Consider the following 13,080-nt stretch of genomic DNA (forward strand, 5'->3'; position numbering starts at 1 on the left):
GTGCTGTTATTACACCCAAGAGGGTGTACATGGTTGTCCCGTATATGACACCCTCAAGAGTGTTTTGGGTACACCCTCGATAAGACAATTTCTAGTACACCCTTTCACATACACCCTGTATCAGGTGGGGTGTGCTGGTACACCCTGTCACATACACCCTTTTTCAGGTGGGGTGCGCTGGTACACCCTGTCACATACACCCTTTTGACAAGTGGGGTGTGCTGGTACACTCTTTTGCGTACACCCTTTTATCGAGTAAGGTGTAATAGTACACCCTTTCACATACTCCCCTGTATAGTGGGGGATGCAATATTTATAGCGAAGCCCTGCAGCTTCCCACTTGTCGAGCCACTCCATTAGGGCAATTCAAATTGGGAGTCATTTTTTGTTAGTGATGTTTTATGGTGTTCTGCCAGCCCTTCAAGCATAAGCTACAGTGCTAGCACAGGCCTTCACACACCCATGTGCATACTCTTTTCTGTTTGTTTGTAAGAAAGAAAAAAACAGAAGCAATTGAACTCGTCTCCCGACGAGGTATGCTACTCCTAGCATAAATTCCCAGCCCAACCCCCCGAAAATACTTCCCAGGTGCTCTACTCACAAGTGTGCTATTTACTATTCACATGTTCGCTATACAGAGTCACATGTTCACTAGAAGTTCACTATTCACAATTGTCCATGGTTCACAACTAGCCCAAGAAAATGGACAGCTAATTCTATAAGGTCATATCCAATCTCACTGTCACTTTGCGGAGCTGAATTGTTTTCTGGCGTTCCTGGTGTGAATATGCATCTGCACATAGCAATAACCAGAATAATGTCCATGAAGAAATGTTTATTTATCCAGATGCTTTATACACAACGCTGCTAGCCATGATCTGCCAGCTTTGTTCCTTCAGTTTGTTTCGCAGACAATAAAAAATATACTAAATGGCACATCACGCTTTTAGTGTGGTAATGACACGTAGGGGAACAGAGGTCAGTGGGGTGTATTCCACTCCTATCATGCGCTCCAGAATACACAGGGTGTTTTTGAGGTGAGGCGCATATTCTATATCGAACGTCCAGTATATGCACAACAAAAGGGACACTGCCGATGTAATGTCGGGTACCTCGATAGACAGCCCCTCTGCTTTCACCGTAATGCACTCCGTTGTGAGTGGATCGTTCCCAGTGTATATGATGCTGGGGTATGCATATGCTTGGCCAGGCTCCTGAGAGAACAAAGCAGATGTCAGTTACGACAGCATGGATAAGCATATATTATAGAAAGTGTTACAGCATTAGTGACGCTTTACTCTCCAGACCATTTCCTGACCCGAAGCTTTGAAGGCAGTTTCATTAATGTCACATGAAATTGTCAGTCTTCTACATATCTGAAGAGTAATATTAAACGGTAGGAGCAACTTATTTATTTACACATGGTAACAAGACTTTCGTGCACGAGACTGCACTTCTTCAGGTTACCTGGTAACCTGAAACCTGCTAACCTTCAGGTAACCTGAAGAAGTGCAGTCTCGTGCAAGAAAGTCTTGTTACCATGTGTAAATAAATAAGTTGCTCCTACCGTTTAATATCACTCTTTGATCTACTCATCACCGGCAACTTGACATCGCCTATTTTTCTGTCGTCGTATATATCTGAAGATGAGGTTTCCCACATTACTCTTATCCTTTATATGAGTATGTGTCCCTGTGTCACAACACACAAAACGTTTGCCATACAAGATGCTTTAGATATTTATGTCAGACCTATTTATCTGAATACATACAAGACAGAACCAGAACTATTGCACGTGTGCTATTAACACTATTCCACATACCGCACTGTGCTTACAACCGATCATAATAAAGATGGAGGAACTTCTTGTGAACCCATTGCTGTTAACAGCAGAACGCTACAATGCACAGACAACACCTTCTAAGTTTTACTCCTTTTACAGCAATGGACTGCTTTTATTTGGGTTTGTTACTGGGGGTTTATGTCGCGAGACAACTGAGATCAGGAGCGACGAAACAGCAGTCGGTCTGTGGATTGCTTTTGCCAACCTGAGGGTTCTTTGATGTGCGATGAGAGCTCACTACGTGGCACCCCGTATTTAACGTCCCTCGCGGAAGACGGCGCATCTAAGCAACTTGTACCCTGCCACCAAGTTGCTCGCGTCCTCGGCCGGGTTCGAACCCGATCTCTGAATCTGATCTCTGGATCAGAAGGCGAACACGCTACCGACTGAGCCACCGAGGCCGGTCAAGAGGAAGATACCAGAGAACATCAAAGGGATGTCCTGTGCCTATTTTCTCCCTTCTAACACTTTGTGCATGATCGACTGTTGCTGTACTTGTCTATTCTTTCATCTTGGTCTTTATCCTTTGCTGCCTATGTTATAGCATATCTTACACCCACTGCTTGTCGGGCAGAAAATTAAGTAAATAACAGAGTTGACCACTTTCACAATACACGTTCTGTCATTTTACATACCAGTTTTGTGAACAGGTTTTGCCAGTTTTCCCTCACAAGCGCTGGCAATGACTTTAGCACTTCTACGGCAAAGTGATCTGTCAGAGAAAATGTCAGCATGTGAAGTAAGGTCAATAATAAAACAGCAGCCAAATATGTCTGCAGGTTACAGTACTCACACTTCTGTTGAGATGTAGTTAGCTTTTCGACTTTCTTGTAGAATTCCTCTATGTGTGCACGAAGCGCTTTCTTTTCTGTACACAACTTGAGTACAGTTTCCCCGCACCTGCTCAGGAATGCCAGCAGTGCTGTGTCGGCTTCTACTCCTGTTAGTCGTTGGAACTCATGTCTGACCTGAAAGTTTACACATGTCAAAATGTCAGTCTTAACAGCACACTGCTTTTCAAGCAGGTAGTGTGCACTGGCTTGGGCATTTCAAAGAGAGGTAAAGTTTCCTCAATGGCAAAATATGGTGCTATGCTCAAAGCCAGAAAAAGAACATAGGCTTAATGACGCTGTCATAAGTACGGTTCTCATAGAAAGCACTTAACATTACTGTAGTTATTGCCATTCTGCAAGTCAGCATCATCTTCTGCATGCAGGCAACCATTTTCTGTGCATCACATTGCTGCTTGGAGATATTTTAGAAGCGTACACAAAGAGACCATTAAGAAAAGCCTGTAAAATATGTTAACATTTTTACAATTGGTTGGAGGTGAGGTTATGATTGCTGTGCTTAGATGTGTGTGGTAATTGCGACATGAAAACCCACAATACTACCAGCAGACGGGTACAGTATCACCTGAGGTGACGAAACTCTCCAATCATCATCATGGCAGTACAGTGTGGTAGCCAGCTGTTTATTTTTTTTTTGGGGGGGGGGAGGTCTATGGGGATCTACATGAGGGAAGGAGGATTCTGCCCTCTTTTCCTCTCCCAAATGTACCACTAAAGGTATAATTTTTGGGGGAGTGGACCCCCTTCTCCCTTGGCTACACCCCTGCTGCAGTATCACAACATGCCAAAACCATGCAGAACCACGAGATTTACGACCACTCAAAAGGTGCTGTCTAATGTCAGTCCAGTACTGCTAACACATACAGGGTGTTTTACCTAATGTGATAAAAAATTCGAACTGGTGCGCGTACTTCCCAGAGGATTGTGGGACTTTCAGCAGTTACCTTCTGGACACTTTTGCCACCATTGAGGAAGGCTTTAGACAATTTGTAATTGAAGGAAATTTATTTTTGTCACTTGAACTTTGAAAGTTGCCAAACAAACCCCAAATTTTTTTACAGATAGATGAGGTCCTCCATGGATAACCGTAGACCCAACAAAAGCTATGCAGAGTATCGTAACAGAAATAGTCGAAAAAAAAAAAGTAATACTTATGCCTTTGCCCCACCTGCTCGATCATTGCAAAGAAGAGCGCACTGAAGATGCGGGGAGAGGAGGACGTTTTCCTGTTCCTGCATCTTGTTTTATCTTTCTTTCCCCCGCTTTGACCTTGATGCTTGGGACAACTGTCTTATCACAAAGAAGGCAACACAAATGAAGGCGGGGGAACCCTTCCTCCTCTAGACGCACATTTCGAGCGCGCTTCTTTGCAACAATTACGCAAGTGGGGCAGAGCCTAATTTTTACGAATTTTTTCAACTATTTCTATCACAGTGCTGTGTGTAGTTATTGTTGGGTCTGCGGTTATCTGTGGAAGACTTCATATTACTGTAAAAAAAGCGAGGTTCACTTGGCAACTTTCAAAGTTCAATTGACAAAAATAAATTTTCTGCAACTAATAATTTTCCAAAGCCTTCCTCAGTGGTGGTATAAGTTTCCTGAAGGTAATTGACGAAAGTCCCACAATCCAGTTAAATTTTTTTATCACTTTAGGTGAAACACCCTGTATAGTGAGACCACCTGTTCCTTCAAACTTCACAGTAGAACTCAACAACACTATAGTTTTAAAGTTTCTAAAAACATTTTCAGGGCAAATGAAGGAAAATAACTCACTTCATCCTCAGCTTTTAGTGCTGGGTATGTGTTCAACAGTTCCTGAACTAAAGGATGTTCAGTCTTAACCCAATGTCTCCTGGCCTCAAATGTGCGATCCATTGATTCCTTGATTTTTTCTTTGTTACAAATACTCTTCTTCATTTCCTTTGTCATGAAAGATATATGACCACTAATCGACCTCTCATCTTCTCCTTCCCCGAAGACTGCAGTGCGAGTGTGCTGTAATGAGTGCAAAAATTCAGCGAGGCAACAACTGGTAGGACTTCTTTTTTTTCTGCCCTTGGCTTCTTGAACTTTGTTGGCATTTTTCCACATCTAATGAATTTTACATACTAAGAAACGTTCAATGCGAAAGACATTTGCACTGTCTCTGACATACGGTTACCGTAGCTTTAAACCTGCTTTTTTTACCTGTTAGGCTTAGAATAGTTAGGCTACATACACAACTGGTTGCATGTATTTTTCCTGTATATAAGTTGCTTGAGTTCGTATAATACATCTGCATATGTTGTCAGCTGCACACAGTGATACCTCTCTCAACACCTGTCTTGGTCGTGCACTGTCTTCAGGTGCTGGCAGCGTGGATGTTTTTTCTTTAGCACTTTTTGCTTTGTTTCTGGCAGCATCGACCTCGGGTACACCACTGCCCAGTTTTCGCCTGACATTCTTTGCCTTGTTGCGTAAGGACATGTACCATGAATACTGAAATATATATACATTTATATGTCATGACATAGTGAGATACCAGAAATGCCACAGATACCCGCAGATAGCGCAGGTAAAATAAGGAAAAACATCAGCGAAAATTATTTATTCTTGTGATCGTTATTTTTGGAATATAAGTACAGTTAATCCTCAACTTATCAAACCTTGATTTTCTAATTCCCTCATTTTACTAACTGTGGCTCACGAAACAAAATGTATCCCTTGTATTTCCTCCTGGGTGTACGAACCAAGGTCATTAACACACAGATTGGTGCGGAGGGTGTTACACCATGTCATCCTCGAGAGGCCAAAAGATAAATACGACCACCATTCCTCGAAACGTTTGTGCATCACAGCTGGGTCAATGTGTAAGGTTTTGCACAATGTGATAGAGTATTTTGGGGTTCGGATCGACAAGTGTAGTGTCAGAGTACACTATAACATTTTTCCTCTGCGAAACTGACAGTGGAGAGTCACTGACGCAGAGTACCACTTCAAACTACATCAAGTACTTTCAGAAATAATGCATACCAGAAAGCTGCAAAGTACATAAATGTTACAGGGTTACAATGTAGTTTCTGCGATTCTAATAGTTCCAGGCCCCCATTCACTGCAAACCTCGATTCATGAACGATTTTCAGAGGAATACATGCTGTTAATAAATCAAGGGATGACCGTATACCACTTCACAAACTTTTTTCGCTATGTGATACATCGTACTTCTGGCAATCTTTGCAAAAGAAATACATACATGCCCTTCCATGGAAATATCTCTCAACTCAGGGTAGCGCCTCACAAGCTGTTGTGCTGCTATTCCGTACAACTTTCCGGGGTACCTGAGCACAGCACGAAACAGGTGCACCATACCATTGACAACCCATTCATATGACAATACTGTTTGGTACTTGTGAAGTTCATGCAATATCAATATAAATATACACTGTCTTTTTTAAGCCTTATCAGAACTTGCTGTAAAAATCTACGATTGTTGCATATATGTCGTTATTTTTCCAATTGAACTGTCCCACAAGATGACTAATTACCTAGAATTCATAACTGTTATTCACAGAACTCACACAATTCTTACTAATTTGTTTTTTATTAGGTGATTTCAGGCAAACTCGAGAAAGCAGAATGACATCCATTCCATCTTTGAAGAATCAATAAAAGAGCGCATTTATTGAAATATCCCTTGCAGAATTTTTGCACGCGTAATGAGCGAAAACTGAAAAAGCATGCATCAAGAGGTGTCGCCCTCGCCCATGGGGGCATACCTGGGCTAGAAACCTGTTTATCTGTCCGGTGGATCAGATCCTACTTCAATCAAAATCACTGCCCCAAATCACATGGGCCTCCGGCATAAAATAAGCGCTATATCCCGTGTCTCTGCGGTTTAGGCTAATTTTGCATGTCAAAACTCAGGGATGAATATTTGATCTCCCATGCGTGTTTCAGGATTTTCTAATCTTGTAATGGCTTTCAAAAAGAATAGTCTCTCATTGTACCATCTCGTCTCTGCCCAAAAACTCTTAAATAATTGGTCAGCTAATGAATTTTGGCTAATTAGTCATCTTGTAGTTGCATATATTCATCTAGAGAATGTCCTCCTGGCTGTACAACGCAACTGCAAAAAACGACATATATGCTACTCTCAATGCTTTTTTATGAAAATTCTGTAAAGGTGAAAAAATTGCCCTGTATATTATCACAAAGAAATGATTATTGTTACTTGATGGATTATAACGTGAATCCCAAAGGAGTCAACATAACTTTGTTATGTTTCCTTAGTATTATTTGTTGTCAAGAAAATTAATTTACGGAAATTATGTAGCACTCACAGTGTATGAGCACACACATCATAGTATACCCAGTCAACAATCCTCCTTCGCACGCTCTCAGGCACATTCCCTTTTCTGATGTCCTTTATAAATGCCTGTATGTGCATAGGCGTTTCTGGAAGGCGGTACAGGGGCACTGTCAAAGCGGGCTGTGTGTCCTGCCTTGAGGTGCTAGGTGCATTTCTTGCACTGCAACACGAAATATAAAGGCCTATTTGCCCTTTTACTCAGAACTGTTCTGTGCTACAGATAATAAGGCATGTCCTATATAGTGTACATGTGCAGATGAATTTGTGCTGTGCCATACTTGGAGTTTTCACTTACATGGAAGCTAGTTCAGCGTCTTGCCCCATTTCTTGATCGCTTTTCTTTTCTGCATTTATAACTTCATCCGTTGTGATTATGTTGATTACAGAATGTTGCTCCACAACGTCATTTTCGTCCATGTCAATATAGTCATCGAAGTCCTTATCATAGAGCTGAAATCAGTAGACTGACTTATAAAACAGGACGGAGATCTGCTTACACATCGATTCTCACAAGACATAGGACAAAATAACCACAGCAGTCACTTCATATGGCGGACAATTATTTGTTAATTGGCAGACAAATACCCCATACGAACATCTATGCACCTTTCATCTCGTTCCCACCATTTGTATCATCTCTTGAGGGCCGCGTTTCCCCCCAAATAGTGTAATAATTACATTGCAAGAAGGTTGTGGCGCTATGATTGTCACCATGCAGGGCCATCCGTTGCCTTTGCTTGGGATAAACTAGGAGCAAGCACCGGACATAAAGCAAGGGCAATGAATTACCGTACCACGGGGGAACGCTGCTCTGTCATAAATTTTCGCTAACATTGTTCGCAACGCTTCGGAAACGGCAGGTACCTGAACAAGTAGGTTGTCTGTTACCAACTCTCGAAAAGGAGATTCTTTCAGTGCATCCAATACATCCTGAAGCTTCTTTTCGCCTCGAACACATATCTTTTTTTTCGACGACGCGTGCCGTACCAGGCAGACGACATCCATTCTTGATTTCTTGTGACACACGGCGCCGTGGAAGCGTCTGCGAAAAACAGTGAAGTTTTGCTGTCACCTTTGCTGTATGTGTCTTTGTTCTGTATGTGTCTGTCTAGAGTACTGAATTGGCAGCACCTTTATAGGCTACTGATGTAATATGACGCCCAATATGACGAACACGTTAGCCATCGCATGTGCTTTTCGTATATGACCGAACGGCGTCGTAGTTTTATCTCAGCTTAATAGCAAGTAGCACACACATATATTAAAACGGTCACCACACGGAGATTCTACCACGATAAGGAAAGGAATAAAACATGGAGGTACTCACCTGCTGCAACCTACAGCCGCAGCACAGGCTCAAACGAAGTAAAACTGAAACGCGCGGGCACACAGCTTCCCGCGTCTTGTGCGAGCATGAAACCGCTCGTAACCGGTGCCGCGGTTGCGCAATGGCAGCGCATTGACAGCCGTAACCGTGGTTGCGCAATGACAGTGCAATGGAAGCGTCGTCGCGTCGTACTGTGTATTGTCGCTGAATGACGGTAGTTCTGAATTCTAGCTTCTAGTTGCAACAAGTGCAAAGTAGGGTGTGCATGTCGAAGCACTCCATTTGGTATATCTACTGCTTAATGTGGTCAGAAGCACGGGAACAATGTCGGAAACTTTGTTTCGTTGCTCGATGTGCACGTTCTTTTGCCGAAAGCTTTCACAGCTGGGAAGTCATGTGTGCAGGTTCCACAGTTGTGACGTGAACTTCAAGGTGGTGTGCGGAGTCGATGGGTGTGCAAAGTGCTACACGCATGTTGAGTCATACAGAAAGCATCTGTATCGTTGCCACCGTCAACATGCAGCCGCAGTCAACGTTGAACATACTGCAGGACCCTCTCCCGTTCCTGATCTTTTGCCCGAATCAGATCTCGACAACGATAACCATCTGGAGAGTAATGTAGATTCTGACAACGCACCCCCCAGTGACGTGGGCATGGCCGAGATAAGTTTTGAAGAGTTCATCACCGAGATCAGAACAACTATTTGCCTTTTCTTTTTCGAACTCACAGAGGAGCATAAAGTGGCCCATACAACCGCCGAAAAAATATTCAGCAATTTTCAGTCTGTCATTGACGCGGTTCTGCGGAGATTTACAGAGCAAGTGAGAAAATACGTTCCCAGCGATGTCAGTCATGCCAGTGGTGAACTGTCCAGTTTACTGGATTGCAGCTTTGTGAAACATTTATTTGCTGCAGTGAAAACAAGCTATCAAAGGGAGCAATTTGCAAAAAGTGTTTTTCCCTACGTTGCACCTCAGCAGTGTGCCCTAGGAGAAAATGGCAGGGCATCCTTTCAATACGTGCCCATCCAAAAGGTCTTGGGCAAACTCGTGGAAGCGCAAAATCTGACGGACTGCATTTTGAAGCGTTCACAAGATGCCCACAGCATCCTGAGTACCCTTCGTGATTTTTGGGATGGTTCATGCTACAGAGGTCATGTTAACTCTGTTATCCCAATGGCATTTGCGGGTACTATCTACATTCTGTTGTACACTGATGAACTTGAGATTGTGAATCCACTTGGATCAAAAAGAGGAGTGCATAAGCTGTATGTCGTCTACTTCAGCGTGCTCAATATCCATCCTCAGTTCCGATCCAAAATAAAGCATTTGCATCTTGTGATTATTGCGAAGTATGCAGACGTACAACGTTACGGACAGCACGATGTACTGAAGCCGCTGCTGACGGACCTTTTGACGCTGCAACACGAGGGACTTAGCATTACAAGAAATGGTGCTGTGTTGACTGTTAATGTAATCGTTAATGCCTTCATTGGAGACAATCTCTCCATGAACAAGTTAGGCGGTTTTACTACATCGTTCTCCAGTGGAAGAGTGTGCAGATTTTGTATGGCACAAGCAGGAGACCTCACAGCCTTGACCAGGGAAGAATTGTGCGTACTTCGAACCAAGGCAGCTCACCAAAAACATCTTGGTGCAATTGCATCTAATCCGGAAATGAAGAAACTATATGGTGTCACTGAGCCATCTCCGTTGTTGGCACTGAACTACTTTGACGTTACAGCACAGTTGCCACCTGACCTAATGCATGACATTTTTGAAGGGTCTTTAGCATACGTCATACACCATGTACTGCAGGGGCTGGTTGCGGATTGTGTTCTTCGTCCCTCGGACATAGAAAAGGTTGTTCACTTTCGTTATGGTGTCAACGACAAGAAGAATAGGCCAGAAGCTATCAGTGAGACATTTCTGCGTGATTACCATGCCCTGCGAGGCACTGCGTCACAAAAATGGTGTCTGTTTCGCTTACTACCTCTCATCATAGGTTCCAGCATTCCTGAAGGAAATGACCATTGGTGCATCTACCTAGCATTTCGTGAAGTTGTAGATCTACTCCTTGCTGAGGAAGTGCCAATAGAGTGTGTACCTTACCTGGAGGTCTGAATACAAGACTTCCTCATTGCTTTCGTCGCACAGTACACTTCAGCGCGTCTTATACCGAAGTTGCACTACCTCATTCACTACCCGAGATTCATCGTACATTTTGGGCCTTTAAAACATTACTGGTGCATGCGATTCGAGGGGAAACATCAATATTTCAAGACCATTGCTTCTAGGGTGAAGAACTTTAGGAACATATGTAAAACACTTGCATCGAGGCACCAGCTTGCACAAAGTTATTGGCTTTATGGCCGTTCTTCAGATTACAGCCTCACAACAACTGGTGCTAAACAAGTAGATCTCTCAGCACTTAAGCCTTGTGTAGCTGTATTGGCAGAGCAGGGCCTAGTGTGGGAAGTGAGATTTGCAGCTATACAAAATGCAACGTACCACACAGGGGACATTCTTATCCTGAAGAAAGGTGAGAACCCAGAGTTCTCCCAGGTGACTGCATTGTACGTAATATCTGGGAAGCTGTACCTGCTTATAGAAGACCTTCATGTTGACGGTTTTCGCAGGCACAGGTACTCGTACAAAGTGCGCAAAACTGATAACTTTCGAGTAACTGAGCCTTGTCAGGAAGCCTCCTATCAACGACTAGACTTGTACTTCGGCTGTGAGGTAATGCCTAATTGTGAAATTTCATTTTGCGAATGAAGAAACAATGTCCACATGTTCTTGTGCAACTACGTCGTGAGTGCCACTAGTGAACAACCCTTCATCACAACTTGTTACACAGAAGTGAAAATGAAATGACAAGACCGTCTCACGTAGTATTATTTTGTTCAAATGACAACATTAAACCAAACATGTTAAATTGCATGTTGTAAGATGAAAGCGCAGAAATTTAAATCTTAATGCCCCCTGATGAAACTAGAGTGTAGATATATTGATATTCTGCGAAGAATAAAAATAAAATCTTTAACAAACCAACTGAGTGTTTCTGGTAGAGATACTTATGTGTACCATGCCTATGAAGTAGAATGGCACTCTGCTTTCATTCATTAATTACTTGAGTAAGAATTGCAGTCTCAAATGCCATTTCAATCTGCAATTTTAATTTGAATGAAGAACTGAAGCAAAGTTCTGCCACACTACATACAGACACTAAATCATAACTACTCGGCAGTACATGCAGAGCAATTACATGAACAAGAACAGATGCTTGCAAAGTTGCAATGGCTTGTGTGGTATATTCCATGCAGGAAAAACTGTGCTGCCCGTACTACCACCTAATTTCTATTTGTCACTTTGTTTTCACTGCATAAATCTCTGTTTGGCATTGAAGTGCGGTCCAAAGCTTGCGGAACGTGCATGGGTGTACTTGAAAGCAAGTACACCCTTGACATTTCCAGGGAAGCCAGGGGTGTTCTGTAACACCCCAGAGTACGATGGAGGTGTAAACTGCAGGTGACGGGTGTATGTCTTGCATTATACACCCAAACGACACCCTTATTTCTTAGAGTGATGGAACATTCAAAGGGGTCAGCATCGTTGGCATCGGCTTGTCAAACAGGAGACTATAGTGAAATGCGCTACGTGCGGCAATAACAAGAAGGTACGAAATGGATAAGGGGAGCGACTCGCAGGACAACCATCTGTATTTGAAACGTCCCTGAGCCTGTATCTACTCCTCTGGATCTCAACAACTGTAAAGATGATTAAGGGGACGGCGCATGCGATGACGGAAACTCGCTACCGTACCAAAGCCTGATGGGCAGCCTAATGTACTTGGTACAAGGAACTCGGCTATACATTGCGTTCGCCGTGAGTTATCTAAGCCAATTCAACAAATCCTTTACGACACGACACTGGAAGGTGGCAAAACGAGTACTTCGCTACTTGCAAGGGACAAGACATGTTAAATTAACGTACAGAGCATGCAGAGAGCTGATCATAGGGTACCTGGATGCGAGTTGGAATGAGCGAAATACAGGAATATCCAGAAGCGCATACGTATTCACCATCTCAAAGGGAGCAGCTAGTTGGAAGTCTGTCAAACAACCAACTATAGCATTGTCCACCTGCAAAGCTGAATACACGTACTGGTGATGAAAGAAGGACAATGGCTGAACATGTCTTTAGGTGAACTTGGTTTTGAAAAATTTGGTACGGATGTGATTACTATATATGTGACAACCAATCGGCGATCAAGATGGAAGAGAAACCTGTTCAACACCAAAGGTCTAAGCATATTAACCTCAAGTATCTTTATGTGAGAAATCACATGAGATTGGAGACTTTGTGGTGGAATATCTACCTACGGAGGACATGATTGCCAATGGTCTGACAAAGCCAGTACCAATGGGGAAGAACTTGTTTTGTGCAAAAGGGTGTGATTTGAATGTACCATAAGCAGAGATGAGTGCTGGTATGAAAATTCGTACCCGCAACCGCACCGCACCCGCGGGGGCACAACCTTCATCCGCAGCAGTGTCATTGGCTCAACCCGCATCCGCACCCGAACATCCCGACGCCTATCCGCATACCCGCCGATATACCCGCAGCCCAATGCGTACGCATTGGCAGGCACTGCAGCAGGCAGCGAGACTAAGTTCGTAACCTGTGCACGTTGTTGTGATGTAACCAG

At 43.3% G+C, this 13,080-nt stretch overlaps 2 protein-coding genes and 1 long non-coding RNA gene across 3 annotated transcripts; 1 reads left to right on the forward strand and 2 right to left on the reverse strand.

The window, feature by feature from the left end:
- Positions 1–863: 863 nt before the first annotated feature.
- Positions 864–2,832, reverse strand: LOC135367810 (uncharacterized). Its single transcript, XR_010414528.1, has 3 exons — positions 2,637–2,832; positions 2,479–2,555; positions 864–1,214 (listed from the first exon to the last, which is right to left on the reverse strand). It is a non-coding gene; the product is annotated as an uncharacterized LOC135367810 (long non-coding RNA).
- Positions 2,833–5,725: 2,893 nt separating this feature from the next.
- LOC135367817 (uncharacterized) lies at positions 5,726–8,079 on the reverse strand. The gene is made up of 4 exons (XM_064600937.1): positions 7,907–8,079; positions 7,338–7,492; positions 7,014–7,202; positions 5,726–6,011 (listed from the first exon to the last, which is right to left on the reverse strand). Exons 1-4 carry the CDS (start codon positions 8,045–8,047, stop codon positions 5,831–5,833), a joined length of 666 nt encoding a protein of 221 aa, XP_064457007.1. The 5' UTR covers positions 8,048–8,079; the 3' UTR covers positions 5,726–5,830.
- A 944-nt stretch (positions 8,080–9,023) lies between these two features.
- On the forward strand, positions 9,024–10,493 carry LOC135383007 (uncharacterized). Its single transcript, XM_064612654.1, has one exon. The coding sequence runs from the start codon at positions 9,024–9,026 to the stop codon at positions 10,491–10,493; it is 1,470 nt and encodes a 489-aa protein (XP_064468724.1).
- The last annotated feature ends 2,587 nt before the right edge of the window (positions 10,494–13,080 follow it).

The sequence above is a fragment of the Ornithodoros turicata genome, chromosome 1, assembly GCF_037126465.1.
Source record: "Ornithodoros turicata isolate Travis chromosome 1, ASM3712646v1, whole genome shotgun sequence".
Lineage (NCBI taxonomy): Eukaryota > Metazoa > Arthropoda > Arachnida > Ixodida > Argasidae > Ornithodoros > Ornithodoros turicata.